This window comes from Vipera ursinii (genome assembly GCF_947247035.1).
Source record: "Vipera ursinii genome assembly, chromosome: 8".
NCBI lineage: Eukaryota > Metazoa > Chordata > Lepidosauria > Squamata > Viperidae > Vipera > Vipera ursinii.
In genome coordinates, this window is record NC_139519.1 from 17,473,313 (window position 1) to 17,488,182 (window position 14,870).

General features: G+C 43.5%; 1 protein-coding gene across 2 annotated transcripts; it reads right to left on the minus strand.

The window, feature by feature from the left end:
* Positions 1–952: 952 nt before the first annotated feature.
* Positions 953–11,985, minus strand: CHEK1 (checkpoint kinase 1). Of its 2 annotated transcripts, XR_014493226.1 has the most exons (14): positions 11,639–11,985; positions 9,884–9,974; positions 9,450–9,673; positions 8,167–8,231; positions 7,997–8,066; positions 6,988–7,176; positions 6,552–6,656; positions 6,166–6,261; positions 5,791–5,899; positions 4,487–4,664; positions 3,589–3,720; positions 2,982–3,083; positions 1,981–2,168; positions 953–1,867 (listed from the first exon to the last, which is right to left on the minus strand). XR_014493226.1 is itself a non-coding variant. In XM_083368850.1 (13 exons), exons 1-13 carry the CDS (start codon positions 11,943–11,945, stop codon positions 2,073–2,075), a joined length of 1,764 nt encoding a protein of 587 aa, XP_083224976.1. In that variant the 5' UTR covers positions 11,946–11,985; the 3' UTR covers positions 953–2,072. The 2 variants fall into 2 exon arrangements, 1 of the variants encoding a protein (XP_083224976.1); XM_083368850.1 differs by having other exon boundaries at positions 953–2,168.
* Between the last annotated feature and the right edge of the window lie 2,885 nt (positions 11,986–14,870).

The following is a 14,870-nucleotide window of genomic DNA, read 5'->3' on the forward strand; positions in this document are numbered from 1 at the left end:
TCATTTCAACACCTTGGGTGATACTTGGAATGCAGCAAATATAAAAGAAGAGGCTCAGAAATCTAGATCAGATCAATCTGAAACCATTCAGATCAATTTTCTGAGTCACAGTTCAAATTGGGACAGATACTCTGTATGGGGTAGATTTTTATGCAGCTGGAGAGCTGACAAGCCAGGATTGAGACCTGAGCTTTTCAAGATGGGGTGTTACTTGCTCAGCTCCTGACCACCTAACAATTTGAAAGCATGCAAATGCAAGTAGATAAATGGGTATCGCTTTGGTTGGAAGGATTCTAGCATTCTGCGTGCCTTTGGCGTACAGCCATGTTGGCCACATGACCACGGAAATTGTCTTTGGGCAACACTGGCCAAGAAAGGGAGATGGGCACCATGCCCTAGAGTCGGATGCGAGTGGCAGGGAAACCTTTACCTTTTTACTGTACAACTAAATACAACTTTTGTTTATAGTAGCTCAAGACGACACCTCTGGAATAGCTGATTCTTTCCATTTTGTTGATGTACAAAAATAATTATGGTATATCCATTGCCCATCAAACATATTGAAATAGGACCCATTTATACATTCCCAACCACTACGTAACTGGAGTGCATAGATGTATCTAAAGTCAAGGCCAGTCTAGGATGAAGGAGGCATATAAGGGTCAGGGAACCGCAAATTCAAATTATTACCAACCATTAGAAACTTAATTGAGTTAGGTTGGCCAGTAACTCTTTCCCTGCCCAGTCAACCTCACAAGGTGATCCTTCTTAGAGAAAAATCAGGAGTGCTACCTGTCTGGAGTTTCCAACGATGTGACATAAATAAAATGACCCAGTTTCCAAAAATATACCCAAGCTACAAAACATGTCTTCAGGCATAAACTGTGTTGGCGCATTTATTTCTACAAAATTTGTGGAGCCACACTATTTTCTTAATGCTCAGAAATTCTTCAGTACTATTGAAAAATAGTTTGACAAGATCACACGAGGGAAGCGCAAGTTGTTTTTCAGGTCCACCATCTTTGGTGGCAATAAGGCTCACAAATATATTTATTCATTGCTTTATTTTCTGTTTTTTAAAAAAAATCACATTGCCGAACGTGGTTAAGTAAAAATGGTCAGCACCATGGTGAGAACAAAGGTTCGTGTCTCCATTCTTCTCTGTGTTCATAATGGTCCAATCAAGCAGCATTCAGACATGAGGTAATAAGAGTCTGAAACATCTGGAACATCTAGTGATCGGATGGAGGAAAAACTGCTGATCTTATCCCATTCCTATTTACACATTTTTAGTGCTCAACAAGACAGATGTTTTTATGGAAGAGACATTGGACATAGAGAGATATTTTAACAAATCACCTTAACAACATCTGTCATGTTTTCTTTCCTTTATTCAAAGTGAAAAATTAAAAAACAAAGTAGAAGAGAAACGTGTCACTTCCCCCCACCCCAGCAACACTTGACCAAAAACTAATTTCAAGCTAAGCCAAGTGTTCTGAGAGGGAGTTTGTGCTGGAGTTTGAAAATTCAACAACCTTGCTCCCTGGATTGTATACAAAGCAAGTGTTTACTTGGTGCTGGTTTTCATTTAATTTCCTTCTTCTGCTCTTTGCAAAAATCCAGTTTGTATTCTTGTGTAATGTTTTGGAAAAAAGAAGAATACATTCCCATCTAGAAAAGGCAGCGTGCCAAAACATTCGAACTAATCTGTATAAAGTAGAACGCAAGCTAAAAGCCTGAGAAGTGTAAGTCACTGGAAATTTTCATGACCGTTACCCTAGGAAAAATACGTAATTATGTCTCATCACAGTATTAACTTACCAGTTGGCTACTGGTCAAGTCAGAGCATAGAGCAGGGGTAGGCAACCTTGGCTCTTGCATGACTCGTGGACTTCAATTCCCAGAATTCCTTCCTGAGTTGAAGTCCACGAGGCATAAAAGAGCCAAGGTTGCCTACCCCTGGCCTAGAGGAACGGGCACTGAGTGTGTGAATTTAGGGTATGCCTTAGCATAAATGTCCTATGGCTGAAAACACTGTAATCAAATTCACTTGTTTTTCAACCATCAGGCAGTCATGTCACTGGAAGCCATAACTTCTGTGGGCTAACAACATCATTCAGTTTCTCTTTGATCTTCAGGAAATGCCTTTTGAACTCCAAACCATCACCCTGTGTGGAAAATGAAGAAGGGGGAAAGCTTAGCTTCAAAATATTGATCCTGTACAAAATACTGCATTCTGACATACTTAGCCTCCTATAAATAAATAAGAAAAATATTACCTAAAAGCCTTTTTTAGAGATTAGGAATGAAAGAATGATCAGCTCAAATCCTTACTATGTTTGTAGGAGGACAGTATAAATGTACAGTTTAATCGTTCTAATAATCGTGGATTTATAAACAATGTTTTGATATGTTATACTAGAAGCTGCTTAGTGTCCTATAACTGAAGCAGAGTACAGGTAGTCCTCAACTTACAACCACAAATTGAAGCCAGAATTTCTGCTGTTATGTAAGGTGGTTGTTAACTGACTTCTGTCCAATTTTACAACCTTTTTTGCCACAATTGTTAAGCAAATCAATACAGCTGATAACTGAATCACGCAGTCATTAAACGAATTAACTTCCTTCCATTGCCTTTGCTTGTCAGAAGCCGGCTGGAAAGATCGTACATTGCAACTGTTTGATCCCAAGATGTTGCAACCAACGCAAATACATCCTGATTGGCCCAGCACCCAAATTTTGATTAAATGACCGTGGAAATGTTGCACTGATTATGAGCGTGAAGACTGGATGTAAGTCACTTTTTTCAGTGCCTCTTTTAACTTTGAATGACCACTAAATGAATGGTTGTAACCTGAGGAGTGACCTGTAGAAGCACTGCTGCTTATTACTACTTGTTTACTTTGTAAACAAATCTATTCCGCGTGCAAAAATGACTTTCTTCTGCCTAGGCTTAGACAATATTGCTAAAATAGACTTACCTTTGACAATCGGAAATCCACAAGAATTTTCTCATCCATTTCCACCAGGTTTGCTTTGAAAATTAGTTTGTTGTTTCTTCGGTCCATGGTTGATATGGTAACCTTTCAAGAGAAAGAATGATTTGACCAGAAGGGAAGGAGTAATGTTAAGTCTTCTGGGAGGAATTGCTTTCTTGCTGTGATGGGGCTGACATGAAATCTCACAATATATAATAAGCATTTGTGTGCTCTTTACTGAAGCACGGCAGCCTCATAAATGGTTTTCTCCCAAGCAATATTTTTGAGTAAATAAGGAACTTCCCTGGCTACGAAGTAATCACAAATAAACATCCTGGGAGAAATAAAAACAGGATTGTCCCTAAGTCACCCAGCTGCCTAAGGTAGGACTAGAACTCTCAGTCCCCTGGTTTCCAAGCCAGCACCTTAGCCATAATAGCAAACTGGCTCCAGTTTGTAATTATAATATATAATAAAATTAGTAGTAGCTAAGAATTGCACAGATAGCATCCACATGCAGTTCTAACTAATTACTTATTCCTTTGCTTATTCAAGCAATACACACACACACACACACACACACACACACTTCAAGGTGTTGCTTTTATACCTGGTTTGTGCAACCTTTCTTCCAGATGTAGCCCATCTTTTCACAAACCTCCTTCAAGATTTGATAGGACTGGTCAGCATCCAATTTCAAAAAGAAACGGGTCATCCTCTTTACTAGACGTTGCCAGGGGTTCTACGAGAGAGACGAGACAGAAAATGGCAGAAACCGAGCAATTCAGCTGATTTGCCTGGAACTAATGTGATTTCCAAAAATTAGTTGTAACATATTCATTGAAACTACGAAATTATCCCTTTAGTTTGGTTATGGGTTGTTGTTTTTTTTTCAAAATTATTAAATTCCAAAGGAAAAGATGGGAGTTTAAACAGAAAAGGAAAACACAATATAGAGCAGGGGTCTTCAAACTTGGCCCTTTTATGACTTGTGGACTTCAACTCCCAGAATTCCTCAGTCAGGCATGCTGGCTGAGGAATTCTGGGAGTTGAAGTCCACAAGTCATAAAAGGGCCAAGTTTGAAGACCCCTGATATAGAGGTAGTTCTCGGCATACAACTGGGGTCAAAATTTCTGTTGCTAAACAAGGCAGTCAAGGAAGCGATGCCTGATTTTACAATGTGGGTTTCTCCCCCCCCCCATAGTTGGGAAATTACAATTGTTAAGTGAATCATGGGGCCATTAATCAAATTGAAAACTGCTTGTTGGAAGCTGGTTGGGAAGGCTGCAAACGGCAATCATGTGTCCCCGGAATGCTGCAACCGTTGTAAATATACGCCAGTCGCCAAGTGCTGCAGTGATTTGTCAGGGCAAGGATTGGCCGTACGTCACTTTTTCCAGTGCCTTTGTAACCTTGAACTGCCACTAAATGAATGGTTGCAAGCCAAGGACTTCCAGCAGTGATTGAAGAACAAAGCGAAGCCAAGTGTTCCATTGGGCATCCTTACCTGTGATGAACCTGGAGTGCCTAACAGCTGGCTGTTTAGCAGCATATGCTCAGGGCGGGTGGGTTGAGAGAAGCTAATCCCTTGCACCAATTTCTCGATATTGCCTGGGCTGCTGTCCCATAAGGAGAGCCCAGTTCTTGGTTCTGGCTGGGAATTGGAACAGATCTTTTTTTCCTCGCTGCCACAAGAGAAACAGATCAGGTCATCACAATGTTAGCGTGCATCAGTTTTCTAGTTGTCTAGCCTCTTCTTAAAAACTTCCAGGGTTGGAGCATTCACAACTTCTGGAGGCAGGTTGTTCCACTGATTAATTGTTCTAACTGTCAAAGTAGTTATCGTATTTTTAAGAAAGCAGAGTTTTGCCTTCGCTGGACTGCAGTAGCCTTTGTTTTACATAAGACTATTAAAGCTAATCTTGGATACAACCTATGTTTCATTCCTTTCCTCCCCCCCCACCACAAAAAAGTATATTCCAGACCTAAGCATATTCCAATAGGATCATCACTAACCAATCAAAATATACAACCAGCACATCCCAAATTGAAGAGTTAACCCAGACCAGCCAACTATTCAAAAGGAGCATTTCGGTTTGATAGAGAAGACAGGCAGAACGTTGTGATGGTGCAAGTCCATCAGAACCTGGGAAAGCTGGTGGCCTTCCACTGATACACATCATTGCAACACCTAGCCTAGAACCAACATGCTTGATAAGCAGCATCTCCGCAGGAGTTCAGGCCAGCAATTTTCAAGCCTGACTAGAAGATTCTAGAGATTGAACTTGCCAATCTGTACTCCACTTCTGATCTCCCATCCTGCCTAGAAGAATGTCCCAATTTCCATCCTGTCAGCCACGATGTCTACGTGTATCGTAGGGAACGAATGAGAACAACTCACACCACAAAAACGTACAGAAACGGTGCCGTTTCTGTGAAGTTAAATGCCGTAGATCAGACATGTCAAACACAAGGCCCGGGGGCCGGATACGGCCCGCGAAGTGGTTTCATGTGGCCCGCGAAGCCATCCTGGAAACAGTGAAGGAACGGCCCCCATGGCCTTGGCCCTGGCCCAGAGACCCCCCCTTCTACCAGAGACCCTCAGATCTGTCCCACTCCTGCCCAGGCCCCCATAGGCACCCTTGATGCGAACGATGTAGAGCTGGTCACACCCAACCAGTAGGCCATACTCACTCTAGCCACGCCCACCCAGTAGGCCACGCCCACACTGGCCACACCCACCCAGCCCCTTGAGGGCAACCGCAATGCTGATGTGGCCCTGCCGTAGATTATTAGATGCTACAGACACACCTGTGTGCATCTTTTACTGGAGAGAAATCCATATCTGATCTAATGTGTTTAGAAAAACCTCCTGGAGAATCGGAAGGCCCTCCTGAAGAAATCCGGGACCGCTTTATGCCTACAAAGACAGAGATGCCATGGTTAGGATCTAAACAAAAGTAATTGAAGTTAAATTAAGCCTTTCAAGGCCAGGCTAGGGTCGGTAGCTCTCTAGGGCTGTTGACCAGCTTAAATTCAACCAATCCATCTTTATTAGTCACAGAGCAGCACATTCAAGCTTCAAGGAAAAACAAAGTCCAGTTGCTTTTTGAAAAAGCGCTTTTGGGACAACCTTGACCTGGATGAATGAGTATCTCAATCTCCTATAGACCAAAATACACTCACCTTTCCTTAAAGGTTTTGTGTACCATCTGTCTTTTTTAATGTCTGCAATAGTAAGCCTGGATGAGGGGTTTTCATTTAAGAGTTTGAGGAGCAAGGCTGCAAATAAATAAATAAGTAAGTAAGTAAGTAAGTAAGTAAATAAATAAATAAATAGAATTAAATGATACAAAAGCAATTTCAATTAAAATTATTGCAAAACATCTTCAAGCAAAAGTTTTTAACACTGGATTTGCAGTGTTCTTTGGATAACGAATCTGAGTGTGTAAAAAAATAAAGCCCCAATTTTTCCTGGGTTTCTTCCAAAAGGACATTACAAATCAAGGGAGGGAGAAGTCAGAGATAATTTCCCGGTTTAGAGGCAATGATTATTCAATCCACTGAGGTACCAAGGGGCAATGAATCAATCTTCTTCCATGGGGAAAGATATGTCTTTCTTTCTTTCCAATCGCAATATTCTTGACAAGTATCAGCAGGCTGGTCCCAGGGCAATTCTGCAAGAAAGGGAACCACATTTTTTGAGACAAATTTAAGAAAAACACAAAAAGTTACCCAGAAGATTCATAATTAATCCACATTCCCAATGCATAGATGTCTGCTGTTCATTATAGAACGGAATGGAACAGAGTAGAGTAGAGTAGAATAGAAGCTGGAAGGGACCTTGGAGGTCTTCTAGTCGAGCCCCCTGCTCAAGCAGGAGAATCTATACCATCTCACACAGGTGATTGTCCAGTCTCTTCTTGAAAATTTACAGTGATGGAGTGCCCACGTTTTATAAGAAGAATTCCTGTTAAGAAAAGCAACTAGACCATGAGTAGCTCTTACCGCCTGCCAACATCGCAGTGAGCACGATTCCACAGGACCAAACATCAACCGGCTCAGCATGGAATTCTTTCTTTTTCAGGACTTCGGGGGCCAGATATGGAAGCGTGCCACATATCTTGTTCAACAGTCGCTCAGCGCCGTTATATTTAAATACCGTAGCAAGCCCAAAGTCTGAGATCTTGAGGTTGTCTGCACAAAACACAAGGACACCGCATCATCCTTCATGCTGGCTTAATTCAAATGAAATCACCAAAAATCACTCAAGTTAACCCAGAAAAATTCCAGGCAGCTGAAGAAGCGGCGAAAAGATCTCCAGGTAAAGAATAGAGGTGCCATTTCCAGCATTTCGCTCATGAGCTAAATGCAGAGATCTTCAAACTTGGCAACTTTAAGACTTGTGGACTTCAACTCCCAGAATTCCTGGGAGTTGAAGTCCACAAGTCATAAAAGAGCCAAGGTTCCCCACCCCTACCCTAGAGTAAGAAGCTCTGTAGCAGGCAGCCTCTGCAATCCATATCCATCTGGGAGTTGGAAGCCTGCTAACTGTCCCTCTCCTAATTGCAAAAGGAATTCTGCAGAAACTTAGCCCTTCACTCTGATTCTCCGTCCAATCAACTTTTTCTTTCATTCAGATAAAAATTGGTAGAGTGAAAGATTACAGATTTTTTTTTTAATGTGACAGACAAAATATAGAGCAAGGGTGTCAAACTGCAGAAGCCGCGCCCACCCCATGGCCGGCAATGGCAAAACCGACACGTCCCGATACGTTGCATGACATCACGTGACATCGCGAGTTTGACCTGTCTGATATAGAGGGTGTCTCTCTTAATTCAATCCCAGTGGGATTCCCAAGATTAGTGGGTGAATAACAGCTGAAAAACATAAATTTGGACTAGGAGTAGTTTGTCTGAAGACTAAAATGAATCCTCTGTTTCCTGGAGAGAAGCTCCCCCCCCCCGCGTTCCCCTATAGCCCTAAGGTTTTAGGGTACAGAAGAAAAATTATGTACCTCTTGCATCAAGTAGCAGATTTTCTGGCTTAATATCCCGATGGGTCACTCCTATGCTATGGAGGTAGACCTTATAAAAAATATAATTCTATTAATTCTTTTCACTCACATGCCAACTTCAAAATAGAATGTGAGAGAAATCAATGAAAAGTCAGCATAAAGAAACTCACCACGCCGGCGATTAACTGATGGAAAAATTTCTGTGCTTCTGATTCTGGCATGCCAATATCAGGTTCTGACAATAGAACAGAATAGAATAATAACTTTATTGTCACTTTCAATGTACACTAATTGGCCTACATTAAAATGAAATTGTGTTGCATACAGCTCTCAAGGGTCAATAACATTTCCCCACTAGAATTCTGCATTTTAAGACAGTATGGCTGGAGATGCTAATCCTAGTAGAGAGAGTAAGCTTTAGAAAGAGGTATTTCATTCTGCAACTTGACTCAGTTGTATTTATTAATTTGCAGCCCATATCATTTCGAAGCGACTCTGGGCAGTTACACCATACAAACATTAAAATTAACCATAATAAATATGCCTAACCCAGGGGTAGGCAACCTTGGCTTTTTATGACTCATGGAATTCTGGGAATTGAAGTCCACCAGTTATAAAAGAGCCAAGGATGCCTACCTCTGGCCTAACCCAATAAAACGACAATAACATCAAAGTAAAATCATGGTCAGAAGATGGGGAAGGAGGGAGGATCAGCTGTTAATTAACCATGTAATTTGGAATCTTTTAAACTGATACGAGTTTATTTTAAGGCTGGCTTGCTATAGATATATTTAAATAACCGTGAAAGAAAAAGACAACCATCGTTGCATTTAAACCAGGTCCTTATTGGAAAGGCAGTTTTATATTGCAAGTCTTTTAAATTCTTCTACATTTTCATTTTAAACTGAACCCAGGCATAAGTTGCATAAAATAAGCAACAGATTAAAAAAGAGACCATCTAACTAACTCCCCTGCAAACAAGAGATGCCTCTTCTTCAACCACCTTGCAGAAATGGCTTCATTTCAGAATGCCAGTTATTATTTTTTTAACAAGATACATACACGGTGCTCAGTCAGAATGAAAATTGCTTGGTTTAGTTTTGGCATGTCATCGAATTCAACCATGGTTTACACGGACAAAACAAGCCACAAAGAAGCATATAAACTGGGTCTTATAAACTATCCCATGTAGACAATTTAGTACGGACAGCACTTGTCTACAAAGTCTCTAAGAGTCGGACATGACTGAATGGTTAAAACAACAACAAATTGTCCCACTAGGAAAAAATGGGAAATAGATCAAAGGCGAACTAAAATAATCCAGCCAGTTTGAGTTGCCTTTCTTAGAGCTACGTAGGAATTCACGCAAGGTTCCTCCATGGTAAAATAACACTATCCTCCTTAGATTGCACCGAATCTCAGCCAGTGTGGCACCTTACAAATTCTCCCATACCTATTCGGTCAAAGAGTTCTCCCCCGCTGCAATATTCGAGGAAGAGATATTGAATAGTGCCTTCTCTTCGATGTCCATAGAATTTCACAATGTTCTCGTGATTCAACATTTTGTTGATACAGATCTCCTTCCTGATCTGTTCTGGACATTCAACAGCACATTTTATGTCCACCATTTTCACTGCCACTGCTTCCTCGGTCCGCCTATTCACTGCTAGTTGAACTCTGAAGAAGAGACCAAAACAGGGTTGCAAATTAAGTCTGGAAATTAAGATCACTATAGCTTTGCCCACCACCCATGTTTCTTCTACAGAAAACAGCATGGTTTTTCTCTTCCGTAATTCTTCAATGTCATGGATTACTATTTGCAGCTCACCCTTTTTCTACAGGGTTTATCTGAGCCCCATGTTTTATGCATTCACATAAGCTACTTACTCTCCATAAGCCCCTTCACCGAGAGTCTGCACTAAGTCCCAGTCTTCCACAAACGGCACTGCCATTTTCACAACCAGCACATCTGCTACAACTATTTGAAAACAAGAAGGCATTTATTTATTTAGCACATGTATACAGCTGCCCATCTCACAAAAACATGACTATGGGCAATGTATAAGTCACAGCAGATAAAAACTCCACATAAATAAAATAAATATATAATGCCAAGAATTACAAAATACGGCTGCCAGATACTTCTTCAGTTCATTTATTAATAAACAGGAGTAAGTAATTATAGATAAGCAAGCCCAAGAAGGTGAATCTAAGATATACCTGCTCCTGTGAATCTTGCATCAGAAAAAAAATGCTTTGGAAGACACAGGGGGAGAGAAAGGCATGAGCCATCACAAGCTACTCCCTCCTTAAATAAAACAAATTCAATCTGTGGCCCAGAATCCATTGATGCAACCTACACACACATTTTTTACATATTGCAAGAAGCAATGCAATCTTCTCCAGACCTGAAGACAGACTGATGAAGGAAGGACAGCTCCTGGTCCATCTTCTGGACCAGGGGCCTTCAAACTTGGCCCTTTTACGACTTGTGGACTTCAACTCCCAGAATTCCTCAGCCAGTGTGAAGTCCACAAGTCATAAAAGGGCCAAGCTTGAAGACCCCCTGCTCTTACCTCTAAACCCCACAGCTGCACCATCAAGAAGCATGGGAATTACACTCTAGTCCAGGGGTAGGCAACCTCGGCTCTTTTATGACTCATGGACTTCAACTCCCAGAATTCCTGAGCCAGCCAAGCTGGCTCAGGAATTCTGGGAGTTGAAGTCCATGAGTCATAAAAGAGCCGAGGTTGCCTACCCCTGCTCTAGTCTCTCAAGCAGTTGTTCTCAAGCTTAGCAACTTATGTTGTGTCGACTTCAACTCCCACAATTCTCCAGGCAACATGGCTGGGGAACTCTGGGAGTCGAAGTCCACATCTATAAAAGTTAGCTTTAGGGCGCATAAACTGTAAAACCTGTTTAGTAACAAGTACCCGGGTGGCCAACCCAACCCAACCCAACCAACCAACCCAAAGCCCATCCAACCCAAAGCCCCATGCAGGCACAACGGGGCACTTCACAGCAGACTCGGGTCCACATCTATAAAAGTTACTGATCAGTCGTGGGGGGTGGGGTGGGGTGGGGGGCTGCCCCTAAAGGGAGATTCCCAAAGCAACCCACTTGCTCAACCAGCAGCTAAGGCTAAAGGTTGGGGGAGGGGGGCGGTGGGGGGGGGAGAGCTGAAAACGGGAGAAGGGAGCGGAGTCGAACATCCAACAAGGGAGCTGCCTTCCCCAACCGGGCGCCCCCTGGCTTTGCAACTCCCGATTCGGCTGGGGCAGGGGTAGGCAACCTCGGCTCTTTTATGACTCGTGGACTTCAGCTCCCAGAATTCCTGAGCCAGCCAAGCTGGCTCAGGAATTCTGGGAGTTGAAGTCCACGAGTCATAAAAGAGCCGAGGTTGCCTACCCCTGGGCTGGGGGGAAATGCAGCCAGCTCCACCCACCCAACCCCAGGCAGGTCGGGAGGGCCTGCCCGTCCAGAGCCCCTCCCGGGACAACAAGTCTCCCCCCTCCCCACGACACCAGCCTCTCCCCTCCCTCCGCTGCTCGGTTGGACCGACCGACCGACCGACCGAGTCCCGGCGGCTCCTGCCTGGCGGCGCCCGCCTTCCAGCCGGCCGGCCTGCCTGTGCGCGCTCACCCGAGCCCTGCTCTTCCGAAAACGCCGCTTCCTTCCCGCCAAAGCGCGTCGCAAGCCGGGCGCCCAGCAGCAGCAGCAGCAGCCGAGGCGAGGCGGAGGATTCCGGCGCCGGCTCCGCCCCTCGCCCGCCCGGAGCTGAAGGCGAAGGCGAGCGGGGCGCAGGAGGCCGGTGTTGTGGCGCGGCGTGCCCGGGGAGAGAGCCTGCCTCCTGCGTGCCCCGCAGCTTTTTTTTTTTCTCCAAGCTTGGCAAGTTTAAAAACAAAAAAAGACTTGTGGACTTCAACTCCCAGAATTCCCCAGCCGGCATAGTTGCCTGGAGAGTTCTGGGAGTTGAAGTCGACCCAACTTCTAAACTCGCTGAACTTGAGAACAACGATTCCCACGCTTACTGCGGGGTGGACAGGAAAGAGGAGGCTAGACTCCCGGATTACACCCAATTGCTGGTTCTGGGTCCAGAAGATGGATGGAAATAACCAGGAGCTGCCCTTCCTTCGTCGGTCTGGGGAAGGTTGCGTTGCTTCTTGCGGAATGTAAACAGTGTGTGTGTGTGTGTGTGTGCGTAAGTTGGATCAACAATGGATTCTGGGGAAGGTTGCATTGCTTCTTGCAGCATGTAAACAGTGTGTGTGTGTGTAAGTTGGATCAACAATGGATTCTGGGGAAGGTTGCATTGCTTCTTGCGGCATGTAAACTGTGTGTGTGTGTGTGTGTGTGTGTGTGTGTGTGTGTGAGTTGGATCAACAATGGATTCTGGGGAAGGTTGCATTGCTTCTTGCAGCATGTAAACTGTGTGTGTGTGTGTAAGTTGGATCAACAATGGATTCTGGGGAAGGTTGCATTGCTTCTTGCAGCATGTAAACAGTGTGTGTGTGTGTAAGTTGGATCAACAATGGATTCTGGGGAAGGTTGCATTGCTTCTTGCAGCATGTAAACAGTGTGTGTGTGTGTGTGTAAGTTGGATCAACAATGGATTCTGGGGAAGGTTGCATTGCTTCTTGCGGCATGTAAACTGTGTGTGTGTGTGTGTGTGTGTGTGAGTTGGATCAACAATGGATTCTGGGGAAGGTTGCATTGCTTCTTGCAGCATGTAAACTGTGTGTGTGTGTGTAAGTTGGATCAACAATGGATTCTGGGGAAGGTTGCATTGCTTCTTGCGGCATGTAAACTGTGTGTGTGTGTGAGTTGGATCAACAATGGATTCTGGGGAAGGTTGCATTGCTTCTTGCAGCATGTAAACAGTGTGTGTGTGTGTGTGTGTGTGTGTGTGTGTGTGTGTAAGTTGGATCAACAATGGATTCTGGGGAAGGTTGCATTGCTGCTTGCGGCATGTAAACTCTCTCTCTCTCTCTCTCTCTCCCAATGGATTCTGGGCCAGACTGAATTTGCTTTATTTAAGGAGGGAGTAGCTTGTGATGGCTCAAGCCTTTCTCTCCTGTGCCTTCGAAAGCATCCTTTTTTTCCCCTCTTTTAGTAACTTTACAATTACTAAAGGTAACTTTTATCGAGCTGGACTTCAACTCCCAGAATTCCCCAGCCAGCATAGTTGCCTGGAGAATTATGGGAGTTGAAGTCGACACAACATAAAATTGCCAAGCTTGAGAAGGACTGCTCTAGAGTGTAATTCCTACCCTCCTTGGGGCTTAAAGGGAAGAGGATTCTAAATTACCAGATTACACCAAATTACCGTTGGTCCAAAAGATGGATGGAAATAAGCAGGAGCTGCCCTTCCTTCATAAGTCAGGTCTGGGGAAGGCTGCATTGCTTCTTGCAACATGAAAAAAAAAACTTGGCAGTTGACATCTACAAGTCTTGAAGTTGCCAAGCTTGGACACCCCTTGCTTTAAGCCTTGGGGGGGGGGGGAAATGGGGGTCTCCTCTTTGGAAGCAGGTGGGAAATTCCTTCAGTATGTGAGCTGGACACCTTGGAGCACCCAAGAGTGATCTCCCAGGCAATGCACACCACCAGAATCTCCAATTTCAGGATTGCTGCCTGCTAAGATTTTAGGGTGCCCCAAGGCATCAAATGGGGTGGTTGAGGGCAACCTGTTTGGTTTTAAGGTGCCTGGAGTAGACATTCTGCTTTTGTTCCTATTTTAATTTATTTAAAAAGTTGGGGGCAAGGGATATTTTTTCCCCAGGCTTTCGTCGTATTCCTCATCATCTGGATTGGAAACTCCTGAACAGGGCAGGTAAGGAAAGCAAGCAGGTAAAGCAGGCAGAGGTGGCCATTCCAAGAGATGTCTTATGCTTGCCCCAAAGATACAAAGCCTGGTGCAAATTGTCCAAAAGTGCAAGGAATACTTTATGTGCAAAGCCAAGGGGTGTGTTGCTTGGGCTTGTTGGCACAAGTGTTTAGAGATTATTTTTCACAAGCGATCGGGGAACATTTCTGAAGGCTTATATAAACGGTTCAGACTTCTGAAAAGTCACCAAATATTTGTGTGTTTAAAGGCAGCCTACAGCTGAGACAGGAAAGTGGCAGAGTTCCTAAAATAATATAAAATGCCACTTCATGCAATAGCTTGTGTTTTCTTTGTTGCAGCAGCCTTTTGGGCGATACCCAATGAAATCTCAACCAGGGATTACTTAATTTTAAGGCTCTAAGACAGGGGTCTTCAAACTTGGCCGCTTTAAGACTTGTGGACTTCAATTCCCAGAATTCCTCAGCCAGCCATGAAGTCCCTAGCACAGGGGTAGGCAACCTCAGCTTTTTTATGACTCATGGACTTTAACTCCCAGAATTCTGGGAGTTGAAGTCCATGAGTCATAAAAGAACCGAGGTTGCCTACCCCTGCCCTAGCAGAACTCTTCCAGATTTCTTCCCCATTTTATTTTTTTATCAAAAGTAAAACAGGAGCACCCTTCAATCATATAGCTATTTCTTTAAAAAAAAACCTAAATTTTTTTGAAAGACTACTGTATGCAAAATTTACCCCAGAGTGTTACGGTGATGTCTTTCATAGATTTTTTTTTTCTTTTCATCATGAATATCTTACATCATATTGTACAAAACCAAATGGTTAAGTAACATACCAAATATGTTCATTTGTGTCATTAGAGTGTGCAGGAATAAAAAATACTACAGGAGAACCAGTTGGGAGAACTAATTCAGTTACTGGCACCCTCTTGAGCTATAAATAACTGGCCATTTAGATCAGCTGTCAAACTAGGACCATCTAGAGTCTAGACCTATTGAGCAGAAATTCTTAGTATCCCCAGTTTAGAGAGCAAT

Coding starts and splice junctions, on each gene's coding strand:
- CHEK1 (XM_083368850.1), bottom strand. CDS start 11,945: ATGCCGGCTGGGGAATTCTGGGAGTTGAAGTCCACAAGTCTTTTTTTG. Junction 3,721..4,486: donor GCACTCCAGGTTCATCACAG/GTAAGGATGCCC, acceptor TCTCTCTCGTAG/AACCCCTGGCAACGTCTAGT. Junction 3,084..3,588: donor AGAAAGGTTGCACAAACCAG/GTATAAAAGCAA, acceptor TTCTCTTGAAAG/GTTACCATATCAACCATGGA.